This window comes from Mucor velutinosus (genome assembly GCF_035048745.1).
Source record: "Mucor velutinosus strain NIH1002 chromosome Unknown tig00000041, whole genome shotgun sequence".
NCBI lineage: Eukaryota > Fungi > Mucoromycota > Mucoromycetes > Mucorales > Mucoraceae > Mucor > Mucor velutinosus.
The window spans coordinates 3447537-3472883 of NW_027041905.1; the positions used below are offsets into that span (position 1 = coordinate 3447537).

Here is a 25347-nt window from a genome sequence, read left to right on the forward strand (position 1 = left end):
ATTAATTTTTTCAACTGAGGGTCGAGAAACCAGACTATTCTTCTTCTTTTTCAACTGAACTCTCTAGACATGGACGCTTTCGAGACATGTTTTCCAAAGAAACGATCGGATATATACCTTCCTGAGGACGATGTAGATTTTGATGAGCCAAATGTCAATAGACTATGCTGCTGCTTCAATTTCAGGGGCAATAATAGACAGGGCTTGATTCAGCTGCCCACAAACAACCGCAACCAGAGAACCATTGACGACTATCTCGACCCAAGATCGCCTGTCAGTATTGAAGCCTTGCTGCAGGAACAAGAGGAAGAGTTGGATCATTACTTTGGTCAAACAGTTGATGAAGACGCATACCATGGGCCTCCAAAAAGATTTGGCCCTCTTGATTTGAATTTTGAGACTACCAACTCGTCCTTTTTCGAGGAAGAAGATGCACAGTTTCTGTCAGAGCATCGTATATCTGCTATTCTAGTGGATCGGCCCAAGGTAAATTACTGATTTATAGCAGATAAAGGGATGAAACTCATCGTTTTGCTGGAGCAGTTGAGCAGCGCACACTTATTCAAGGAGGACACTCCTGTCATGGAACAGGAACTGGTCGATGTGGGGGTACCGACAAAAAGCACAAGCACGGGGAGCATAAGCAGCAGAAGATTTGCTTTCAGAAAGGAAGAGCCAAGCGAAGAGGAAGAGGTGTTTGGCGATATCAAAGCGAGAGAGATTGAAGCCAACACGACAACACAGATACCATCACCATTATCACCGCAAGAACTTACCAGCATCACCAATAAACTCAACCCATATACCACGTCTGCTTCACCCCTATCTACTTCATCACCCACCTCCACTGCTACTTCGGCCTCATTACCATCCATCACCTATACATCAGTGCAACCCATGGAACAGCAGCTAGTCAATGGGAAAGCAAATGGGAGTAGTCAACTTGTATCACCTGTAAACACAGCAGGTTTATCCGGTAGTAACTACAAGATACCCACCAGCTCTCAGAATGGCCCACAACAAAAGCATGCCAACGAGTTCCCGGCCACAACGCTCACAAGAGTGCCCTACCAGCCACTGCCACCGTTACAAATATCGCCTCCTTCTTTCTCTCCCTCAGCATCCGCATCATCAGCATCTCATCATCCACACACTGTGATAAAACCACAAGCATCCATCTCTTCTCTATCATCATCGCACAATCCTGGACGTCGGCCTTCACTCGTTACTACTGCTCAGAGCATTTTAGGAGATAAACTGGATGATTTCACCGAAAAATTGGCCTTTATCAAAAAGAACATTATCATGAGCATGGATAACGATGATGATGAAGACGATGATGGTGATACTTACAACCACTACTACAATGCTGACAAAAGAATTAGCCAAGAGATGCACAGGAAGAGAGCAGCATCTGTTGGAAAAAGGTACGCAAGCTTTTTTGGTTGATGCGAATGGTTTGCTGATAGTGTTGATAGCGATCAAATGAGTCGAACGTCAAGATTGTCCAACAACAGCAGCACTTCTTTACTCACGCCTCCCCCTAGATCATCATCAATTACACAAAACCACTCTAGTACCGAAGAAGAAGAGGATGAGATATTTGATAAGGTAGTTGCTATTAGTAAAAATGTGCGTACCTTTGGAGAAGGTGTTATGGGCAATGGACTTCGTATGTTCAACAACCTGTCTACCCGCATCAAGAATGCTCAGCAACAGTAGCAACTACAACAGTAGCAGCAGCACGTTGAGTTAAACAATAATAATGCACAACTTTAAATTGATAAATAAATAAATCATAGTTTATTGACAAACTTGTCAACTTTATACAGCTCATTTGTAGCTATGCAGTGGTGATAATGTAGTAATTAAGCTTTCCTAAAATGGTCAATCACCGAGAAAACGAGTTTTTGTACCATGGAGAAGCTATACTTAAATACCTTCTCTTTGTACAAACTATCCTCTCTTTTTTTCTTCTCTCTTTCCTATTCGCAAAAAAAAAACATGTATTTGGAAGACAAGGTTGTTATTATTCACGGTGGTACTTCAGGTGTGTGAACCAGCAAACTATGATAGCGTTAAACTTATTAGATGTACCAGGCATTGGGAAGGAGCTATTGTGGACATTGGTATCAAACAGGTGTGTATAACACAATCATTTGCTGTCTGTTTATACACTATTTACATGCGTTACTCGGCATTATATAGAGCCAATGTCATCTTCACGGGCACAAGCAAGCAAAAGGGTCATGATGTGATCGAAGGTTTAGACAATGCATTCAAAGGGAAGAGGTATAGACGCCAGAAAGGACCCTATAAATTAGCTCATTGACTTTTGTGTCACAGACCGCACAATGCATTCTTTTTTAATATGGATATCACAGATTGGAAAGCCCAAGAAGACATTTACGATTTTGCTTATAAACGCTATGGAAAGCCCATTGATATTGTCATCGTCATTGCCGGTATTTTGGATTCCTCTAATCTGGTGAACGATACCGAGCAAGGTGCGTGAACGTGCTGGAGGCACAGACTACATAATTGCTTACAATTCTTTACGCCGTAGATGGTCATTATCGAACATTGGACGTCAATCTTACTGCAGCAGTAAAGGCCAACAGACTTGCCATTCAGTACTTTCTCCGAGAGAAATCACCAGGATGTATCATCAATACATCTTCAGTATACGGGCTGGGTCCAGCTCCATCAAACCCACTGTATGCCGCATCGAAACATGCGGTAAATAGTCATCGATTAGCTGCTACACCACGACAAGCATTAACGCTATCCTATAGATTATTGGATTAACCAAAAGCTACGGAAATCTGCTTCGATCTACAAACATCAGAGTCAATGCCATAGCCCCACATTTTGTAGGCAAGTCTTTATAGTTTGTGTAGGTCATACAGATCAATAAGTGTTCCTTGTAATTAGAGACCCCGTTATTGCCTGGAGAAACCATGAAAGTGGCTAGTGCGTTTGGCATGGTGCCTATGAAGAGTTGTATTGATGCATATCTATATGCAATCGCAGACGACTCTCTCAATGGTAATTACTTTGCTAATTGCACGGATATTGGCTGTACTGATTTTACCCACAATAACAGGTGATATTATCAACGTGTCTCCTTATGGACGATCAATTGAGCCACGCTTCTCAGATCCTGTCATTGAACAATTGGATTCCATGTGCAACAAGCGAAGGGAAGATATATTAGGCGCTATTCTGGCTCATTTTCAGGCCTAGAAAGCTTTCTTCAATCATATGATAACTAGTAGTAATATGTATTTTTATAATAAACAGCTGTGAATATTTTATAGTCTATTAATGAAAGAGGGTTTATTAAATTATGTATGTATTATTCAAAGTGGTATTTTTTTATAATGCAATTAATAAGCAGCACACAATTTGTTGAAATCGCAAGTCAAGAGAGGATTCAAGGCCTTACGGAATTGTTCAATAGGACAAACTTCATTATCACAACCAGGAAATACAATAGCAACTTCATTGTCCAAAACGCGCACAAACTTGTCAGTACTATTCTTGGATGACAAAACCTGGAAAGCAATGTTGTTTGCGAAAAAGTTGAATTCAGACATTTTGAATTTGCGGTTATCGATGACTTGTTGTGTAGAGTTCCAGTGCAAAGTTTCTTTGTCTTTACGAAGACCCAAGAAGGTACGGAAGGGTAATAAGGTCTCAGTGTGGCCAAATTTTAGGTCCAAGCGAGGGTAATCTTCAGTGGTATTGCTGACCGCGAGTTCAATGTTATTCATGACAGTCTTGGCTAAATCACAGGCCATTTCAGTGTTGATATCAGGAATACCATAAGAGTATTTGTAATAGTGTTTAAGATCGTCATAGTATTCCATCTTGAGAAAGTCATCCTTGGTAAAGAGCAAACAGAAGGTGTTGGCATTGTTGTGCATAGTAACCTCAGAACCACAAGCACTGTGCATATCCTTGACATCAGAAGCAGTGATGTTGATGCCCAAATCCTTGGTGAGACGAGCAGCAATAGGGGCCATGTAAGCTTTCTTGAGAGGCTCAATAGCAGCATCGACGAGTCCAGCATTGTCAACCTCCTTTTGCCAACGAGGACAAGACTTGTGGAAAGCAATCAAAGAGTCATTATTTTGGGCATAACTCAATTGAGGAACTGCTAGCATGTTCTTCTTGCCCAAAGCGCCATAACCTTCAAACGTACCCATACAGAAAGCTTGACCAGATTGAGAAGTACGGTTGGACCAAGAAGAATATGCGGTAAATTGAACAACATCGTCATCAATGACAGATTCAATTAGATCAGGGTAACTCTTGGCCAAACGTTTACCGTGTAAGTAATGCTCCAATTGACCGTTTCTATCCAAGGCACCAGCACGGCGAGGCAAGAACTTGTTGTCATAATCAGCAACCCAACCAGTGAGAGTAGCATTCTTACTCTTGGCCAACAAGGCAAGAGCATCATTGATGCCTTCAGTATCGCTATCTTCAGGATAACGAGTGCCATGGCGGATAATGACCTGCATTTGATCCACATGGTACTTTTTGACAATGGGATCCGTTTGAGGGACAGAATTAGATGGATAACCTCCACGAGCGCCCAAATGCTGCTTGATCCAATCAGTGTCAAGAAATCCATTATCAGAAGCACTTTCAGCAGTATTTTTCTTGGCCAATACTTGGGCACTGAGGAGACCGAGCGCAGCGACAGCAGACAGAGTAACACGCATCAGAAAAGCAAAAGGAATGAATTGGCTGGAAGAGTAGTAAAGAGGGGAGGAAACTTTGAATCTAAAGGGCCATTCTTTTATACGTATTTGAGTTAAACGGCATCTTTTTCTGATCCTGTAAATGCGAGCTCACCGTTTCGTTGGGTAACTGCTTTTTTAGTTTCGAACGTTCCATCTATGTCATTTTATAGACAATTGAACCCAAAACCCTCATTTAATTTGTAAGATATATTAAATCCTGGGCTCGTGGTTTAACAACAAATTGTTCATGATTGTATTGCTCCACGAAAATGTAACCGATGATTAAAGTAGATCGTCTATATCCTTCGCAGTAGAGAGAACATCCATTTAGTGAATTGAAACATTTAAAATTGGATGTTTTTTTAGCGTATAAACATCACCAACTGTTAAACGGGTCGCAGTATTAGACATTCAAATAGAGAATTTTTTCCTTAAAAAGGAGAAATCAAAATCTAGATGTGATAGCTTGTAATATCTCGGTAACGCAGAATTTGCATACTGAATTCGCTGTATTCATAGATATATGGAAAACAGGTGCTATTTGATCATCTTGGACACAAAACGTGAGCGTCCCAACCAATGATACAATGGAGCATCGAAGGGAAATATGATGCAGATCCTTCATCAGAACTGAACGTAAACTCTTTCTGAACGTAATTTGTTCCAAACGATTCCTCGGATTCATCAACATTGACCATTGCATGCTGGTACAACACTATCAAAATGGTAGTTTGATCCAGATCTTTTTCATCAGTGAAACGCAGCCATTGCAACACGCACATGGTGATACTGGTGTGGTCTACAAATGTTAAATTCCTGTTATGCTGGCCTTCTCGTTCCTATCCTTCCCCTGGAAAACAAGGTAGAACATGTTAATTAGATAAGCATACAAGTAATATAACATGTGTCAGGAGTTTGAATGTATTGCCAATGTACACAGATGCTGCTAAACTTTTAAAAGACAAGCGATTGCAAATAGTGCAAATGCTATGCTAATATTCACAAGCCTATCTCTCAATTGTGTAGCCTTGCATATATATTATATTACAACAAAACTTGCAAACACTTTGATTGTGAGTTTATAATATCTTAGAAACACACTTATTGATACAATATGATAAAACTTTGATTTGATCCAGACATGTACAGTGATATGTAATATCACTACTGAAACAAAACGGTGCAGATCTTGTTGTTGTTGGATAATCTCCAACAAAATGACATCGTAATCATAATAATTTGGCTAGAGGTGCAGGAAACTCTACCGAGTAATTGATAGAAAAGACATTTGTAAATCTGTCTCGATGTAATGGTCGGCATCTGCTATCAACAAAGGGCAATATAACTGTCAGTTTTTTGAGCCAATGCCATAATAATAAGTTGATACCAACAAGATCCTCAATGCCTACTCAAGCTAGCCTCATAATAACACTTTTATATGATAACTCCCCCTGCAAGAAGAAGTAGTAAAGTGTTGAATAACTATAGTAGTGGCCTAAAACTAGTAGCTTGTGATGTCGCCTTGTAAATGCTGTAACAACATTTTAAGTAACATATTGACAAAAGCAGCAACGTTTGCCCAATTTTTTAATAACAATACTGCTGCTTAAATTTCTCGCAGAAGAGAGAAAAAAAAGAATAAAAGAAACGGAAATTTCAGCAAAAAAGAAAACGGAATTGCTTAAACTGCAATGAAAGTGGCAATCCACTTTCACTTGATTGTCTTGATCCATGTATGGCTGTAAAGAAGGAGGTGATCTTTATTTAAACTGAGCCTTCATGCTCACAAGCTATAGTTGAGCAGATCGAACCTGAGCGACCGCACATACGTATCGACAGGTGCCACGTGGTAGCCACGTGATAGAAAGCAGTAATTGATCAGTAATATATAAATAACAAATGAGAAACGTCGAAATTCAAAATCCGACAGATATAGTGATGGTGTGGCACACACTTCGCTATGACCTTAAGCTTCGCAATCGAAACATCATTGTGCCTATTGTGAAGCTATATCGGATGTTAAAAAAAAAGTATATATGATGAATTGCAATTTTCATGTCTTACACTTAATTGTAGTGGGGAATTAACAAATGCAGCCTTCCTTCTGAACTTTTTTTTTTTTTAGTTTCTTCTCGCTGATGCCACCTATATCATGTTCCTGATACGATAATGATCGCAGCATTTGTCGTTTATATCTTTTTTTGTCATAAATTAGTTTCTAAAAATACAATGTGTAACCTTTCTACAAGATCTATCTGGTGTATAAACCGAGTTTATTCATCGATTTCTAAAGAGAATTTCAAATGATACAGGAACATGTCAAAGGCAACCAATCTCGTTTTTATCTCAGTCTGTCAATTGACCAACCTTGGATCCGCCCGAGCCAAGGTTCAATACTGAAAACCAATGCTGTAGGTAAACGATTACCAGGGCGAGTCTCGGTAAGTCTACACTTCAGCTACATCCCAATTACATAAGAATTACGAGTATCACACAAAAGAAAGCCTTCTGGATAATGGAGATACCCTCAAATGTTAATAGACAACATTTCAAAAGGCGCAACTAATTCTCTAAAATGTTTACCATGAACCAACGATATCCAGCGTAGTAAATTACCACAACTTTTTTTATTACATGTAGAATATAAATAAATTGAAAGGTGATACAAAGACATGGTCAAGAAATATATGTTACGGTTTTCATCGTGCTGTATTGTTGTAATTCTCAGAAGAACGCATAATTTTCTCGCTTTTTGTTCGTAATAACGTGGTTCTTCTGCTAATAGAATTTATGACACCACCACTACTACTGTTTGTATTAGGAGCGCCACCTGGTTGTTGATGCAGGTATACGCCATCTTTGTAATGTTGGCGGTAAAATTCTCGGTCTATAAAAGAAGCAAATGCCAAAATGTCAGTACAGGCCATTGCAAAGGCTTCTTCCTCTCTGTACCTTTTTGTTCGAAATCTGGAGATGTAACTGGTCTACGCTTGGTATATTTCTCAATTCTCCACATTTCTACACTGGACTTGATCTTTTCGATGAATCCCATATTGATTTATAATTTGATTGATGTATATGTTTGAAGGAAAGGAGATGATGCTATGTATGTTTATTAGGCAATTGAAAAGTGAGAAAGATAATGTTTATCTCTCTCTTTAAGTAAGAATGTCGACAAAGGAAAGAAACGGGAAAAGGAGGTCAATAAAAATCTATGAAAAATGAGAAAAAGAAAAAGAAAGAGTAGAATATAACCCCAAGAGAACCACAATTAACTTTTGAGTAACAATGGCTTTGAGGGAGAAAACGATGCTCGCGGTTTTTCAACTTGACAACAACACATTTACGGTTCTTGCTTTCCTTCATTCGATCGAGAAAGTAAGAAATGGCCGAGAAAAGCCAATGGATCACTAGGTCTACGTTTTCTGATATCAGAACGGCTGCAGTATCTCTTTATGATCCCAAATCTTACCGTTCTGATGCCAGTAGCTTCATGCCCTCTAATAATGTTGGTACCACTGTCGCATCGAGGTAAGATCTAGGGGTTGGAGTATCTTCTTGATACGTAAATTCCAATTCCTTTTTTGCGGGTGTAAATGTGTTTACTGCTGCTGATGGTGTTGACGCAGCGGGCGATGATGAGCTGATTTGTGATTCCTGTATGTTGTTTGTGGATCAGTACTCGAGACAAGCAAAAATTTACAGTTGTTTCTTACTTCTTGCTTCACAACATCCGACATAGGTGATGGATGTGGTTGCTCCTGTTGCATTGGAATTGATTCTGTAGGCCTGCTTAAAAGCTGCATAAGTTGGACGTCCAAGTATTTAGCATTATACGTTACGTTGGTTGATTATCTGACATTATCGCGTATATCGAGGAAGGAGAGAGAGAGGAAAAGAATGTGAATTGCAAGTCATTTCAACCAAGAATAAAGCTTTCTATTCAACCTCAGCATGAAATTCTAAATTTTAATATACAAAATGTACAAGCTTATATCTAATAAAGAAAGCTAGCAAACTTGCGCAAGCTTGAATGAATAATACAGTGATCGTTGTGGTTTTTTCAGACATTGGACCAAAATGTGCCAAGACTAGATTGAGAAGTGTAAGATTGTTACACTCGACTATACGGCCCTCCGTGTCATACTCGAAGACTTTTAAAAGACCCAATGCATGCAGTAATTTCAATGCAATGTTTCCCAATGTACCCATAGGCTTCTTATCATTTGGCCGAACCGTGGAGCATTGCAGAAGGCCTTGATCATTCAACCGAGGCATGCGATGGCGAGGACATTCTACTAGCCTGAACAATTGAGGACATGAATAGACAAAATTGAAGATTTGAGGCAAGAAGAACAAGAGCAGTGTCTTGGAGAAATGGCCCAAAATACCAACAACAGCTAATGTCATACCAGCAAAATAGCAGAATGTATCACCAACAAATAGACGGGCAGGAAACCAATTATGCCACAATAGAGCACAGGTTACACCTACAAAGGGGATGATAAAGTAGAGGCTGAATAAATGTGCTTCCACGCTGGCGCGATCAGGATTGTTGAATATGTAGAGCAAATCGTTGCAAATGACAGAGATCCCGATGACAAGAGACTGACCAGCCTCGATACCATTGATGCCAGCTAAAATGTTGATACTATGCGTACAAAATATAATGAGCATAGCCATATACACATAATAAAGCGGCCCTATCCAATTCTTTTAGCTAAATGCTGCTTTGATCCACTTTGCATGCTGTACCTAGGTCGACCAAATCCCCTACATAGGGTCTAAGCTGCACCGGCATCATTACATAAGTTACCCCTTTGTTTGTGTAGTAGAAAATCATCAACGGAATACCTGCAATTGCAGGAAACCACACCTTGTATCTCCATCGTACGTCCAACACATCATCTGCAAATCCCAACAAAATCATTGATTGAATCGCTAAAATGGCTGACAGTATCTCTCCCAGCTTCACAGAGCTGTTAACAATAGAGTTGGAATGAAAGTCTCTTCCATACTTACTTTATTGTAGGGAAATGTTCCTACAGTAGGATCGTCTTCATGAACCAAATTAGCGCCTTCAAACCAGTTAATGAATGGAAAAGGGATAAACAAGAACAAAGTAATGAGGTAGATGATGGCAACTGGTAAACCCATCGTCTCTGGCCTGTTTTGATAGCATTACTATTCCAGTCTACATACATCACAGCAGCTTGTCCTTACAGTAATGGCTTATCTCGTTTCAACAGATCGCGACCAGACAAGTTTGCTTTCAGAAAAGTGTCTCGTAGTTTCGGTAAACAAGAGTGAGCACATAGACCAGCTATAATCGACATGACAATGGATACGGTGAGTGTTGTATGTTCTCCTCTGGATGTGATAGCAGCTGCCAAACTGAGAGCAGACATGACAACCAAAACGATCCCCATGCTGGCGAATTTGTTAAAGAGAAGAAAAGTGCTTGATTAACATTTTGCCACGTACTTATTGAAGCACCGAATGAATTACATGTGTCCTGAAACAGGATTGTATCAGTTGGTATCACCTTGAAAATGCATGACAGTTCGTCGAAAGTTTGTAACAGATCTGGACAATGGATACCTTTATATTGAACAAGAACCTTGATAGGTAGGCTCAGCGTAAATTTGCAAGCCAAGATACATCTGTAGTGAATTAAGTGTTGTAGAGTTGTACATATGAACGAGGCAGTAGGATGTTATAGGCCTTCTGCGTATTACTGATCCTTACTGAATCATTTTCTTAAAGCGTGAGCATCAGCAGATAATGTAGAGAAGTGTATCTGATATGTTTGTTGAACGACGAGGCTACCATGTACAGCCAATTTAAGCTAAATGTACAACGGAACATTTTCAGCCCACAATGTACACCCTGAGCATTGATGAACCAAAAGAAGTGTCATCTATTAGCTGTCTTTTATTGTGAAAATTTCAGGCCAACCTGATTATATACAATCCCATTTCACGAGTCATATCATAACATAATAGATTTATTGTTGGTACACACTTTTGAGGCCACAAAAAGGAAAGAAGTCGACTTTACAAGTATTTCGGTGGACTGGCGTTATTAGATACAAGGCCTCAAAAGAAAGTAGAATGGCTAACAATAGTATTATGTAATTTGTCACCTACTCCCCTATTGACTTCAAAAGGATCTACTATTACCTTCACGATTAAAAGGGCATTGAGCTTGCCCGCTCCACCAGCCGTCGCCAAAACCAATTGATATGCAGCTTATTTTTTCTGTTCAAGATTGGTCATATTTTGTCTTTTTTCGACTTCTTTGAACTACTTTGCCAGATTCGATTATATATAATATGACAATCATCTTATGCTTCCTAATACGTTCTTGGAGTATTTTCCAAGGCACATCCAATGGTCCCAAGTAAGATAGATGTTTCGAACAGATTTATTGAGAAATTTATGAAAATGTGAAATGAGGTTTTTGGCGAAAATGTCGAGATTTTGTATATAAAAGCCTCATAAATAAAGTTTCAGGAGCTGCTTTAGATCGATACAAACATTTTGAATTGATATATACCATAGTAGAAGTCTTTATTTTTGAGGTTCAAAACGCGATCGTTTAATTTTCGAAGAAAACCATGAGGGGTACCTCACGGCTTTTGGTCGAATTTTGGCCATGTTTTTTTGGTTCTCAAAAAGTTGAGCAACGGCGTCATGAAGTTACTGCCACTCGAGTACAATTGTTTGGCGTCATTCTGGTGGCTCAGAAAGGTCTATATGTCAATATATGAAGGCTTGAAAGATGTCAAATTTGGTTATGTATTACTTTATAGAGTTTATTTACACGGCATGAATCACACCTCTGGTAGCTATACTTTTCTGGAAGGGCAGTTCTGCAGCCTGTGCAACTTCTAATCCACGTAGGATGCATACTGAGAACGCATACTGATTTGTCAAAGCTAATTCATACAAATTTTGATGCGTTACATTGTTGGTAAGCCTATTAATAAAGGAAATGAAAAGCTGATTTTGCTGTTTGATTATGGTTTTGCACGTTTGCTTTGTTATGGTAAAACTCTCTTAAGGTCAGTGTTATCAAATGTTGTATTCAAACCGCAATCACTCAATCCATAGCAAAATAGCAGGCAAGGAATTGCTTAAATTGGATGTGTTATATTCTTGGGAGAGGAAACTTTTAATCTCTGATTAGCTACGACAATGCTTTTGTGTTCAAACTTTCTAATATATACGAGTGTTTATTATGCTTTGGGTTGCTCTCTACCTTTGCTTCGCTTCAGTGAGAACGAACCTGCGCAGCGACAGCTCACGCTACCGATTGCCCTTGCGTATCTTGTCATAATACTGTTACATCATTTCCGCCCTTCACTTTCATATAAAAACTCTTCATATTATCTGTGGATCTAATTCTTATGTGATGCTCTACATTCATATACACACAATTACTTCATATACGGGCAAGCAACGTACTGGTTTTTCACTTTTTTAGCCCTTAGTGTTCTTCATACAGCAAAACCTGAGTGCATTTGAGTTGCGTTTTCTTGCGTTCAAGGCCATTTTAGATCGTCAGAATAACGTCAAACAATTGTACTCGAGTGGCAGTAACTTCATGACGTCGTTGCTCAACTTTTTGAGAACCAAAAAAACATGGCCAAAATTCGACCAAAAACCATGAGGTACTCCTCATGGTTTTCTTCGAAAATTAAACGATCGCGTTTTTAACCTTAAAAATAAAGACTTCTACTATGGTATATATCAATTCAAAATGTTTGTATCGATCTAAAGCAGCTCCTGAATCTTTATTTATGAGGCTTTTATATACAAAATCTCGACATTTTCGCCAAAAACCTCATTTCACATTTTCATAAATTTCTCAATAAATCTGTTCAAAACATCTATCTTACTTGGGACCATTAGATGTGCCTTGGAAAATACACCAAGAATGTATTAGGGAGCATAAGATGATTGTCATATTATGTATAATCGAATCTGGCAAAGTAGTTCAAAGAAGTCGAAAAAAGACAAAATATGGCCAATCTTGAACAGAAAAAATAGGCTGCATATCAATTGATTTTTGGCGGGCGTCGCTGCTGCTGGCTTACCCAAATGCCTTTCTGAGTAGATCCAAATCGTTTCGGCAAGCATGCTCATCTGCTTCCGTCGTTCCTCAACGATCGGCTGCCATAGCATCTCCCCAATGGTCGTTTTTCTGGTCTTTGTCCCTGACCATGATCCAAAGAAATGTCGTATATTGATTCATCAACAATTGCATTCCCCATCAGTCTCTATTGAATCTGAGGTTCCCCTCTGTTTACTTGTCCCCCTTGTGCTTTGTCTGTTCCTCAGTTGAAGATTCCACTGACCGCTTTCTTTTTGAATGTCCACCCAAGGCAGCGGTCTGGCAGGGTATTATCTCTGAGTTCCTCTGGCCCACGGTAACCATTGATGATATCCGCCATTCCCTCCTCACTCTCGACTTTTACAATATTCGATATAGTCAGCGGCCTCGTGCTTCCTCCCATCATATAGTCATCATTGCGATGTCTAACATTTGGAAGGCTCACTATCGTCTTATCTTTGATCAAACTTCCTTCGCTCCCGCCGCTGTGCTGAATAGTATCCGACTCGACATCCAAAAAATGATCGACGAAGATCTCATTCATGCCAGCCTATAATAGTCCCTCTTTTAAATTGTTCTCATATTTTGTCTAAACATATATAATATTATCACGGTAAATTGCGCCCGCCGCTTGATTATAGTCCTGCTACTATTGTCTACGCGGAGCAAGTAATAAAAACCTTTTTAAAAAAAATGCCTTTCTGATGATGACAATGATGGTGCCAATGATGATTGCGATGCTGACCAAGTGGAGACCATGTATTTGAAAGAACAATTGCTTAGCCCGTATATATATAGAGCCATCCGAAGCATAAACACAGTCGTATACATGATAAATCTCAAAAAATCTATTCAACAATCTTATACTTTTCGCATTGATGAGTTGAAGGGGAATCATGATGGGCCTACTCATTACTAAGCCGCTAGTAAAACTTTTTCATTTTCCTAAAATTTCTATAGTGGAAAGGCCAGACTCACTCTTTTCAGTAATGTATAATGCATGTGCCGTTGTTTTCTTCACTTTATTGATAATTGTCAAAGAGGTATGTAACCTTTTTTTTTAGCAGAATTTTGTCAGAATCATGTACGTTCGTGAAACGGGACTGTACAATACGCTTTAGATCCTTTTAATGTCTCAAGAAACGCAGGTAATTAGAGTAAATGCTGGCAATATAATTCGTCATTTAGGGCCAAAACTAGCAATCTCCATGCATACACCATGATTTAAGCACTCCTTGTTTGTATAAGATCAAGTTTCTTGGCTATGTTGGCGCTAGTTTCGTTTCTCATTAGGAAATCTTTTGAAATTTAGGCTTTGTACGTCTATCCTATCAAATGTTTTGAGTTACAAATGCAAAACCCGCTTAAATCAACCATTTATTTCTACATTTATTCCCATTAGTTTATGTGGTCATAGTATAGTTTCTTTCTTTACTTGCTATTTGAGGTAAGTTTGACATTCCCCTACTCAAGTGTTTATTGATCTGCCAGCAAATGAACCATCCAAGTCTGCAGGTCGCATCAGATTTCATGCAAGTTCTCCACTTTCAAGATCTGTTAAATCACCGCTACGATTAGATCAGCCATATTTCATATTGAATGTAAGGATATTCGCAGTTAATGATACCAAGATTGAACATAACATCAGTACCGATAGTAGCAAAGCTACTGGAGCTACCCTTAACTCATTTTAAATCATGATAAGCAGTTGGATGCTATTGCCAACAGGGGACATTATGACACAACTCTAAATCAATCATGCTCAGATTAGGTATAGTGCCAAATTTCCTTAGCTCACAAACTTTGCATTTGCAAGATGCTCCCTTTCTTTGTATTTACGTATGATCTTGTTACAGCTTACTTTGCATAACCAACAAATTGACATGTTCCCCGAATAGCATTTCGGTCATGTATTCTTGATTTGCTCAATTGGCCAGATTACATCTAGTTGCCTGAATATACATCGGTTGGTCAAGTTTTATCCAACTAAAGCTTCGGCCTCAGCCCGGAGAGTTTCAAAAGCACATTTTAGACTGAAATCATTCCTCCAAAAATGGATGAACACATCAAAAACCTCTGGAATTTTCGTTTTAACTTTTTTTTTTGTTTTTTTTTGTTTTCTTCTTTTCAACTTTTTTATACTTTTTGTATACATAACAGCAGCATTAGAAAGGGGCTCTATTTTTGAACAGTACTTGCAAAACACAACATCAAATCATGGGACAAACTTTATCGGAACCTATTACAGATAAAAACACAAGCGAGGGCAATGACAAGCGCGTAATGTATGGTGCTTCATGTATGCAAGGCTGGAGAACAAGTAAGCGAACAGACACCTTCTCAATTGAACAAGAAAACTCCAATTCACACACAAACGCATAGGCATGGAGGACTCACATACTACAATTACATCATATGCGGATACCGGGGCAAGCTTCTTTGCTGTTTTTGATGGGCACGGTGGTGAGTGTTCCGTTTAATTTCGAAATTTGGTTGTGTAACTAAAATCATTCAAATCTAGGCGATGCTGTGGCCAAATACAGTGGTACAGAACTCTATAAGAAGATTATGGAATCAGCAGCATTTGATAGAGGCCGATATAGAGATGCTATTCGAATGGGTTATTATGGCATTGATGAGGATCTGAAGAAAGGTAGGATCCGAGCGATACTCAGATGGTTGGCATCTAATCTTTGTGGATCTGTAGATGCTCGATTTGATAATGATAATTCAGGTTGCACTGCAGTTGCCGCATTGCTCACTAAAAGCAACGTCTTGTATGTGAGCAATGCAGGCGATTCAAGAGCTGTCATCAGCACCAAGGACGGTAGAGCGATTCCTCTCACACAAGATCACAAACCAAAGCACCCCAAAGAAGCGCAGCGTATCAAAAATGCAGGAGGTTATGTTGAAAACGGTAGAGTAAATGGAAGTTTGGCACTGTCAAGAGCACTTGGTGATTTCAATTTCAAAAATAATACCCAACTTACACCAGACCATCAAGCAGTGACAGGTGAGGATGAGGAGATTTCTCTCGTTCAGTACTGGCAATTAATCTAATTGTTCCAATTTAGCTGAGCCTGATATCATTGAACATTTATTGACAGATCATGATGAATTTGTGGTGTTGGCTTGTGATGGTATTTGGGATTGTCTGACAAATCAGCAGGTGGTTGATTTTGTGCGCTGTAAATTATGCGAGCGCATGTCGCTGGGGCCCATTTGCGAGGAATTGATGGATTACTGCTTGGCAGAACAGGGAAACATGTCAGGCATTGGATGTGACAATATGACAGTTATCATTGTGGCATTTCTGCGCAAGCGTAAGCCGCAGGAATGGTATGACTGGATGGCCCAAAAGATAAAACCTCAAATGCCGGTTAAAAAAGCCATTTTATTAGCCTCCAATGACGATAAAAAAGCAACCACCACTACATCTTCCACACCCACTACATCGACGACGGCGACAACAACAGCTGCAGGAACAGCAAAAGTTCAAATTGCAAAATAAACATGAGCACTTAGAGAGTTTTCTTTATTATAGTTTCAGAGCATAACGACTGAGCAGTCGAATATTATTCATAAATACTTCAACCATTTGCGTATACTGTGAAGGCTCTTTACGATCGTATTTTGACTTCTCATTCGCTAATATGCAGGCATCAGCAAACTCCAATTCTAATTCATGGCGTACATCAGGGTCCTTATCAGCAGCACCTTTTACTTGGGTTAAATCAAAAGCGATTCCACCATGTTGGTATGAAATGCGATCCTTGTTTCGTTCAAAGACATAATTTGAGTTGGGCTTGGTGCGTGGAAGTTCTCTGTTGATGGATATTCTGAAATCTAACGCTTGATTGGGTGCATGGATGTTTAAATCTGCAACACGCACTTTCTCAATGATGCCATTTGGTACAATCTAGGCCTGAATTTTAGGATTGTGTTGCCAGCCATCTCGTATGGTGCTTCTTTTTTTTTTTTTACCTTTCCAGTTGCGCTTTCTGTAGTCACTCGAAGCTTTTGTCTGCTGTGTGGTATGTCATAGAACTTGTCAGTTTCAATGGTGTGTTTATATTTAATACGCTCTCCCTAAGCATGATTAATGTCTGATTGAAACCAGTATTCTGATCTGATATTTACTCGGTATTCGCGTGCTTGGGTTTTGTTGACCATGTCATTCAAAATCTTGTTGAAATGACGATGTTGTTCCAACGGCATGTTGGATTCAAATCTATACTGTCTCATGTAATCTGAATGTATAACTAGAGCAATTGTCAATGGACGATCATGATTAGACTGATGTTCCTCATTACTTGTTTCGCTTAAAGCGCCCATATTGATTCTTTGATTTGTACGCTTTTCAATCAAAACGCCCAACTTGGCTTCAATCTATTAGCGGACGATTTAATCCATAGCGTCAAGTCGACAACGAAACCCCCCACAAACCTCGACATTCTCGAGTTGACAATGTTCAGCAATGAAATCGGCAATGTATTTAGTAACATCGTCCACAGGCTTGACTCCAAAGATCGAGGGCTCTCGCGCAATCACATTTGTATGTTGTCTTTTGGAGGCAGGAGCATCTATCTCGTCGGCTTTTCTCTTGTTGCCGCTTGACTCCATTTCTTGCTTTAGTGTATTAGTAGAAGAAAGAAATTTTTGTCAACTTTTTGTTGCTAAAAAAACAACAAAAAGCAAGAAGAAAGAGTCACTTCGACAATGGATCATCTTCAATAGTGATCCCAATTCTACAGTGCCGTTTGAACGATTTTACGTGTTTGCATGAATGAAGATGTTGCAATCTTCTACAGCAAAGATGACGCTTACTCAATGAAGAGCCTATGACCCAACTCTTTAAAACAAGACAGTGATCAGTTACCAATAATAGATGTGATGTATAGACATCATTTACATATGCTGATTCTAAAGATCTTAAACACATGTTGATACGAGCAAAGCAGAAGTACGATTACAGCTTCATATATATATATATATATATATATAGCTAGGACAGCTTCCAGACAGGCATCTTTGCTGTCATGAAGGATTTGTCCTGGTAAATAAATGCTTACATCTGTCTTGGTTGTGATGTCGAGAGAGATGGAGCTTGTAGTATTTAACATCTCTCGTGATTTCTGCATAATTCATTGCTCTCTCCAAAGAAATACACATAATTTTATAGATGATTTTCTTATAGACTCGTTTTTGCATAGCATGTACAGTTGCTTCGACATTTGATCCAGCATTTGTAAGTGGTTTCATTGATTCTTGGACAAATCTACCGAGATTTCTAAACATACACGGTTTTCAGGCACATTTTGTAAGGCCAGAATGACAACTAGAGCCAAATGATGTGAGCTATATATCTGGTATTGTAGCAGAATGTGCAAATCATATGTCTTGCGTGCTTAGGAGCAGGAATCAAGAGACGCTGCGTGTTCCAATATGATCGGGAGCACAATTTCTCGAAACCAAAATCAGCCCTTCATCATTATGATTTGATCTTCTGATCAATAAAAGCCCAATACATCAGGTTTCATGGTAAGTAGGATGACAGCAACTTGATCGAGTTGAAAAAAGTATATATTTATATGGAATAAAACGTGAGATGTGTGGGGTTACTTGTGTGAGTCTGTGATGCGTGCCTGTGTCTGTGTGTGCATGTGTAAATAAAGAAAGAGGAAAGATTTATAGATAAAAAGTGGATAAAGGTAAAGGAAATAGAAAAGAAAAGTTATATGTTGTGAGACCATGAGAGAAAGGCTCATTTTTTTAATTTTTTTAATATTTTTTTTACAAAACAGTGCAACCCTTGGACTTCTTCTTCTTTGAAACCATCAATGCAGCTCTTGTTGCATGTTCAAATACCTCACGAACACCTTCACCGGTCTTGGCAGAGCATTCAAGGTACTTGTAAGCACTGATTCTTTGCGCAACCAAAGCACCCTAAAATAAAACGGAAATGTGTTACAAAATAATCATCTTATTTTTTCATGGGAGTTATGTAGAATGAAAATAGGAACTTTTTTGCTCCAAAAGAGAGATAAAGAGGCAAAGAGAAGGGAAGATAAATGTAGTCATGTCATTTGCATTTCGCATTGCTAGAACACTTATATGTATATATATATATATGTATATACAAAAGCACTTGATTACATACAGCCCCTCATCTCCCTCTAAATCTCCTAAAGTAAAGAAATATTTAGTAACAGAAATTTACCTCATCAGAGCCAACAGGCTTTTGGGAGTTTCTTCTGAGCTCTTCAATTGTTGCAGGATCATTTCTCAAATCTTTCTTACAGCCAACCAAAAGAATAGGTAAACCTTGACAGAAATGGAGGACTTCAGAAATCCACTATAAGAGCAAGAAGAGCATGTATTAGTTTAAGGGCAACAAGAAAAAAAAATTAAGGGGTAAAATGATACAAAACCTTTTCTTGAACGTTCTCCAAAGAGTCGGGAGAATCAACAGCAAAACAAATCAAAATAACATGAGAATCAGGGTATGACAAGGGTCGAAGACGATCATAATCCTCTTGGCCTATATGTAGACATGTATATTAGCCAGCTGATAACATACCGATAGAGAGGGCAGAGGACAGAAAAGAGATATACATTACCTGCTGTATCCCATAAAGCCAATTCCACGTGTTTTCCATCAACTTCGACATCAGCTACGTAATTTTCAAATACGGTGGGAACATAAAACTATTTTCTCTATGAGTTGTTTGCAGCAAAAAAGAGCCAAAGGGCGTTATCATATAGTTACCTCAGGGAAGGTACCCTTTGAGAAGACGATCAACAGACAAGTTTTACCACAAGCACCATCACCAACAATAACAAGCTTTCTTCTTATTTCGGCCATATTTCTATCATGAAAAATGAAAATGAAAATGAAAAAAAAAAAAGGAATGAGATAAAGCAAGCACACAAAGATATATAACTGTGATGAAAGACATACCTAGTATTTTAAATGTGTGATTTTATTTTTTGATTAAATAGAAATAGTATATGGGATGTTCAAAAAGAAAAATTAAAAAAGAAAAAAAAAAAAGAAAGAGAAAAAGAGAGAAGAGAGAAGAGAGGGAAAAAGAGAAAATTATAACGAAACCAAGTTTTTTTTGGAGAGATAACCAAAAAAATTTCTTTTTTAGAGGAATCTCCCGCTGTTGGTGTAAAATATCCACTTTCTCTTAAGCAAACACAAGCAAATCAGTGATTTGTACGTCATCAGTAGCATCAGTTTATATCAATGATATGCTGCAAATGTATAAATAGATGGCATCTTTCTACATTGTGGCTTCCAAATGTTGCTTTTTATATAAACATCAAGGCAACGCTTTTGCGGTGCGAGCGCGCGAATACCCTACTCGATTCAATTTAGCCATTAATTTACTGGGATTTAATCCAGCAAATCAACAACAACAACAACAACAACTATGCTTGTTTGTTGCTACTAATAGCAACACAAGGACGATGAAAATTTCCACCCCTTAATTTGAGACCTTGACTTATCACCACAGTAGAAAAAAGTTGTTGCCTAAATCACCCCTTAAACCTTCTCAACATCCCCGTCTCCCTCTTGTTTAATGTTACATCAAATAAAAGAAACCTCCTTACTTTTTCTCTGCAAATAGAGAAAGAACATTGGTATTAATTCAAGATGAATATCAGTTCTTCTTTCCTTCTTTTTGTTCCCACTTCACTCGACCAAGAGCAAGATGGAATTTCTATTTGCTGTAGCTAGAAACGATGTGGAAAAAGTGCGATCCATGTTGCAATCAGGCATTGATGTCAATAGCTCGTTTATTTGGAACTCCAAAGACACCTATTCACCAGTCATCCCTTCGGATATCATCCATCGGCCTGATCTATTGAGCAATTTACAAATCGATCAGAAATATCAATGTAAACCGTTGAACATTGCTGTCCTGGGAGGCCACCCCAACATGGTGCGATTGCTGCTGAGTGCTGGTGCTGATATCAACAACAAGGACGGGCGAGGAAGGTAGTAGCTGTAGATACCATCATTTGACTGACTCCCGTCACTGACGCTCTACTAGAACTGCATTGGTGTGTGCCATCTACGGCTTGGATCTGGATGCATCAAATATCAACACATCCAACCTACATTTGATATCTCAAACCAACCCAAGCCATTTCGACATCATGAAGAATATCTTATTGTGTCATCCCAATCTATATTATGCGACATTGGATGCCCCTCAATATGAGATCAAAGGGATCACTCCTTTATGTTTGGCAAGTTATCTCGGAAAAGCTGATATTTTACAGTTGCTGCTGGAAGATGGAAGAGTCAACGTCGATGGCACTGATAGTAAGAACGCAACTGCTTTGATGTATGCTGGTAAAGTGTTTGTCTTTTGTTTGTTTTGGTCATTTGAAATACTCACACACACACACACATATGTTGCTCAACAGCCAGAGATGGAAATGTACCCATTGTAAAGATGCTACTCGCTTACCATGCCTCGCCTGATATTACGGATAGTCACGGTTGGTCTGCTATCCAGTATGCAGAGAGAAATCCAGAGATTGTCCAATTGTGCGAGGAAGTGCTTCGAATCAAGAGATCAGAGCTTGTAAGTAAATTGTGTGTGGTGCGCATGAATGCACTACTAAGCTAGGAACAGGTAACATCAAACAACTGTACAGTAAATTACCCCATCAACTACGCCAAACTATCTCATCTTCTTTGCACGATCCCCAACTACCCGTCATCATTATCGCATCTCCAGTTTGATACACTGAAAGAAATCGATCATATTGATCCTTCTGCAGCACCCCTTGTACATATAGTTCAGTCTGCATTCCTACAAGCTATTAAAATTCATGACCATCACTCACTTCAAACCTTATTGATGAAATCACCTCCTTTGAACGGCATTCTACACAGTGGACCTCTGCTCATCAATCACCACGATCCCAAGACTGGCCTCACTGCTTTCCACCATGCGATGCGTACCAAGCCATTACCCTCTTTGGATACCATCACCATGTTATTTCAGGCTGGTGCTGATATGAATTCCCAGACCTATTATGGTAGAACGGCACTACATCATTTGGCTAGGTTTGGCATAGATAAAGATGGCCAATCATGGGGTATCCAAAAGAGTAGCAATGGTAAAGACACGGAGGCACAACAGCCAGTACCACCACCACTTCCACCGTCCACACTATCATCGACAGGAGTCAATATCCCTGAACATTTGGCCATGTGTGCATCACTGTTGATTCGTTTTGGTTCGCTCGTAAATATTGCTGATCCAACTGGTAATACGCCACTGCATTTTGCTGCCGAATTTGGCGGTGTCCCTGAAGTACTTGAAGTGCTGATACTTGAGGGCGGTGCGGATTTGAGTCTCAAGAATAAAAAGGGTTTGACCCCTTTGGATGTATGCAAATCAGAGGACATCAAAAGAAGAATGATACAATTGGAATCGGAACGGAAACATGCCAACAAGACGAAATCTGTCATTTCTTCACTGAGTGGCACGATAAGACCTTTTGATTCAGCAAGCGAATACAATCGATCGTCTGTCACTCGCTCAGTATCTCGATCCACGACTGTTGCCCCTGCCAATGCCATCAACGTAAAGTCAAGGATTTCCAAGGTGTCTGCCTCGTTTTTGTTTTGCGGTGATGATAGCAAGCAAAAGCTGCCCATGTCCAAGCAAAAGCAACTGCTGATGGCCACTATCCAGCGCAAAAAGGGCGATGTTAGCTATGAAGAATACTCTGATTTCGAAGTGATACTCAAGGCGTTTTTCGGCTATCAAACCACCTTTACTGACTCTATTGAATCGTCATTGGCATACATTACTGACTCCATCTTGGGCTCTTGGAACATGCAACAGAATGAACACGTCTCTACTATTCAGCAACTGGAGAAGACCATCACACAACTGCGATTTGAGCTTCGTGAAGCACACGAAATGTTTGACTGCACTGATCAGCTGGTTGAGAAGGTCATGATGTCCTTCCGTGAAGAGCTGGAGCAGGTAGAGCAAATACACCAAGCAGATTGGGAGATGTCTGAATTACAGCACGACAAGATTGAGAAGCTGTTTGACGTGTTTGAGCGTATTGATGGGCGTTTCTGTCAGCTGGAACTTGCGCAAGATGATTTGATCGGCCAAATTGAACGACTCAGAAAGGCAGCTGCCAGAAAACAACAGCAACTCAAGATGCAAGTCTGTGAAGAGGAGCCAGCGGATATCAGCCATTGCGTTGCCCATCTGTCTCAGTCATTGCTGATCCTTCAAACGGTGCCTATTGACCAGGTGCTCTATCTGCGTGACGATAGAAACAGGCTCTATCAAGACATGACGGCGGTAGTAGAGCAAGTAGTGCAAGAAATTGAGGTACATTTGGATCAGAACAAGCCAGACGACAAGCACACATTGACACAAGCAAAAGCCTTGGTGCAGGAGCGCTGGCTCCATGTCAAAGAGGTATTGACCAAGACCTATCCCGCTACAGCAGACAAAACCGATGAGCAAATGGCACAGCAACAACCTCACCAGCTGACTCGCTCCATCAGTCAGCCTACTACGGTGCGTCAAAAACACACTATCATGGCCAACATTTACAGCTTTCCCAGAAAAGAAGGAGCAGGCATGGATCACCCCTCACTCAACCAACTCGAGCTGTCGTTTGATATATTGCACTCCAACTTGTATGAAATCCAAAAGGACATTGAAGAGGTGACCGAGCATCTAGAAAAGCTGATGATGAGCAAAAAGAAAATGTACGAACTGTGCCTGTCACTAGAAAAGGAGCTGCACGATCCCGAGAGAACACGCACGGAAGATGAGATCAAGTCAGAGCTGAGCCAACTCATGATATTCACACAACAGCTATTCGACAAGCAACATGCGCTAGACAAGGAGAGAACACAGCTACTGAAGGAATACACTGACATTGAGCAGCAACTGAATACTACACGGGATTCACTCCATAAGGTGCGACCACCTGCTTTATTGCAGGGTCTCTTGGACAGGTTGGATACAGACGAAACTCCCTGTGTTCGTGTGGAAAAGGACTGGAAGGAAGACTCCAATCTAGTGTCAGAGATTGTCATGGATCCACAAGCAGAGGACGATGAAAGCTGTGCTTCCTCTGCCACATCGACTTCACAGCAGCAAGAAATGCAGCTCACTGCACTGCAATCCAAGCAGCTCGGTGCTCAGTGCACATCCAAACTCTCCACCCTATGCTACATTGCAAGACTGGACGCAAGCCTGTACTGTCTCAAGGTGCTTGCTAGCCATGCCATCAGCAAATCCCGTCAGCATTTGTTGCAGGTACAAGCCTCTCTGGGACAAGCCAGCACAGACCTCGATGACACCAGAAACCAAATGACTCAACTGTACGACGATGCAGCTGAAGTAGCGCGTCAAGTGTTTGCTCTCAAGACGGAACTGGAGACGATTGTCAGACATCGAAAAGAAGAGGTTGTCAAAGTGTGGGAGGTTGTCGACGAGGTTTCTGAAGGTGTGGACGCAAAAGCCATCCAATGTCAACAACAGCAACAGCAGGTGCAATCACAGAAACAGCCAAAATCACAGCAAAAGATACCATTGCAAGTGGTGGCAGACCAAGGTGAGAAACAACAGCATCACCAACAGCAAGACCGCATTGAGGAGCAAGATCGTCATCAATGGATTATTCGAGAATTGGAGCAATTGCAACATGTGCATGAAAGCTTGCAGGATGCGATTGACGAGCTAAAGCAAGAACAAGCCATGATAGGTCAAAGTCTGCGACAATTAGCCAGTGTGTTCATTGAGCCTCAAGTGGACAAGTTGGTTGGCCAAGATGAAACGTCTTTGCTGTCTGTTAGTGATCGATTAGCTGAATTAATGGATCGTGTGCGTGATAATGAGATTGGGCTGAGACCTACCTCCATGTCTTTATCTTCTGTCATGCAGCAAGAAACAGAAAAGAATCGTGAGGGAGCAGCCTCAGTGCCAGTAAAATCTAATACGACAGGCGTTGGGTAAGTGTGCATCATCAACATGATTTCTTGTTATCAGTAACTTTTATATACTACTAGTCCTCGCATCCATCCTGCAAACAAGAACACTGCCAACAACAGCAACAACAGACTGTCTCGTTTATCTGCTGCTACAAATCGTTTATCTGCTTCTACCTACAACAGCAACCGCTCCTCGTACTATGTGCGATCTCCCTCAAGCGCTGTGCTGGACAATGCCAATAGCAGCAAACGATTATCTGCAGCAATGAGTATTCGCACTGACAAGAAGCGTATGTCTATCATCTCTGCAACAAGTCTGTCTTCATTGTCCTCTTATCAACAGGAGAGAATGATGGCCAGAGCTTCCAACTTGAGCAGCGTCTTGTCTAAAGTACAGCAGCAAAAGAATTCCAGCAGTAACAAGCAAATTACATCTAGAAAGTAATCCATGCTGAATAAATTTTTATATCTATC

The 25347-nt window shown here is 40.0% G+C and overlaps 10 protein-coding genes across 10 annotated transcripts; 4 read left to right on the forward strand and 6 right to left on the reverse strand.

Moving 5' to 3' along the window:
• Window positions 1–69: 69 nt before the first annotated feature.
• On the forward strand, window positions 70–1722 carry GCD11 (eukaryotic translation initiation factor 2 subunit gamma; the record flags this gene model as incomplete). Its single annotated transcript, XM_064820733.1, has 3 exons — window positions 70–486; window positions 544–1427; window positions 1479–1722. 3 exons carry the CDS (start codon window positions 70–72, stop codon window positions 1720–1722), a joined length of 1545 nt encoding a protein of 514 aa, XP_064684653.1.
• Window positions 1723–2185: 463 nt separating this feature from the next.
• OST1_1 (dolichyl-diphosphooligosaccharide--protein glycosyltransferase subunit 1) lies at window positions 2186–2808 on the forward strand (the record flags this gene model as incomplete). The annotated part of the gene is made up of 3 exons (XM_064820734.1): window positions 2186–2292; window positions 2347–2507; window positions 2567–2808. The coding sequence occupies 3 exons, from the start codon at window positions 2186–2188 to the stop codon at window positions 2806–2808; spliced, it is 510 nt and encodes a 169-aa protein (XP_064684654.1).
• A 581-nt stretch (window positions 2809–3389) lies between these two features.
• On the reverse strand, window positions 3390–4733 carry ATC70_001338 (uncharacterized protein; the record flags this gene model as incomplete). The annotated part of the gene is made up of 1 exon (XM_064820735.1): window positions 3390–4733. One exon carries the CDS (start codon window positions 4731–4733, stop codon window positions 3390–3392), a length of 1344 nt encoding a protein of 447 aa, XP_064684655.1.
• Window positions 4734–7453: 2720 nt separating this feature from the next.
• ATC70_001339 (uncharacterized protein) lies at window positions 7454–7806 on the reverse strand (the record flags this gene model as incomplete). The annotated part of the gene is made up of 2 exons (XM_064820736.1): window positions 7454–7641; window positions 7707–7806. 2 exons carry the CDS (start codon window positions 7804–7806, stop codon window positions 7454–7456), a joined length of 288 nt encoding a protein of 95 aa, XP_064684656.1.
• A 291-nt stretch (window positions 7807–8097) lies between these two features.
• On the reverse strand, window positions 8098–8524 carry ATC70_001340 (uncharacterized protein; the record flags this gene model as incomplete). Its single annotated transcript, XM_064820737.1, has 3 exons — window positions 8098–8170; window positions 8227–8411; window positions 8471–8524. The coding sequence occupies 3 exons, from the start codon at window positions 8522–8524 to the stop codon at window positions 8098–8100; spliced, it is 312 nt and encodes a 103-aa protein (XP_064684657.1).
• A 293-nt stretch (window positions 8525–8817) lies between these two features.
• On the reverse strand, window positions 8818–10183 carry NOT4_1 (transcriptional repressor general negative regulator of transcription subunit 4; the record flags this gene model as incomplete). The annotated part of the gene is made up of 5 exons (XM_064820738.1): window positions 8818–8845; window positions 8902–9457; window positions 9510–9723; window positions 9777–9921; window positions 9978–10183. The coding sequence occupies 5 exons, from the start codon at window positions 10181–10183 to the stop codon at window positions 8818–8820; spliced, it is 1149 nt and encodes a 382-aa protein (XP_064684658.1).
• A 4906-nt stretch (window positions 10184–15089) lies between these two features.
• On the forward strand, window positions 15090–16383 carry QCR8 (ubiquinol--cytochrome-c reductase subunit 8; the record flags this gene model as incomplete). The annotated part of the gene is made up of 5 exons (XM_064820739.1): window positions 15090–15192; window positions 15255–15335; window positions 15394–15525; window positions 15580–15885; window positions 15947–16383. 5 exons carry the CDS (start codon window positions 15090–15092, stop codon window positions 16381–16383), a joined length of 1059 nt encoding a protein of 352 aa, XP_064684659.1.
• Window positions 16384–16410: 27 nt separating this feature from the next.
• Window positions 16411–17495, reverse strand: SNQ2_2 (ATP-binding cassette transporter snq2; the record flags this gene model as incomplete). Its single annotated transcript, XM_064820740.1, has 5 exons — window positions 16411–16791; window positions 16857–16961; window positions 17013–17134; window positions 17186–17261; window positions 17319–17495. 5 exons carry the CDS (start codon window positions 17493–17495, stop codon window positions 16411–16413), a joined length of 861 nt encoding a protein of 286 aa, XP_064684660.1.
• Window positions 17496–18665: 1170 nt separating this feature from the next.
• ATC70_001344 (uncharacterized protein) lies at window positions 18666–19737 on the reverse strand (the record flags this gene model as incomplete). Its single annotated transcript, XM_064820741.1, has 5 exons — window positions 18666–18818; window positions 19093–19227; window positions 19304–19413; window positions 19493–19580; window positions 19642–19737. The coding sequence occupies 5 exons, from the start codon at window positions 19735–19737 to the stop codon at window positions 18666–18668; spliced, it is 582 nt and encodes a 193-aa protein (XP_064684661.1).
• An 856-nt stretch (window positions 19738–20593) lies between these two features.
• On the forward strand, window positions 20594–25318 carry ATC70_001345 (uncharacterized protein; the record flags this gene model as incomplete). The annotated part of the gene is made up of 5 exons (XM_064820742.1): window positions 20594–20880; window positions 20936–21240; window positions 21315–21475; window positions 21527–24894; window positions 24952–25318. The coding sequence occupies 5 exons, from the start codon at window positions 20594–20596 to the stop codon at window positions 25316–25318; spliced, it is 4488 nt and encodes a 1495-aa protein (XP_064684662.1).
• Between the last annotated feature and the right edge of the window lie 29 nt (window positions 25319–25347).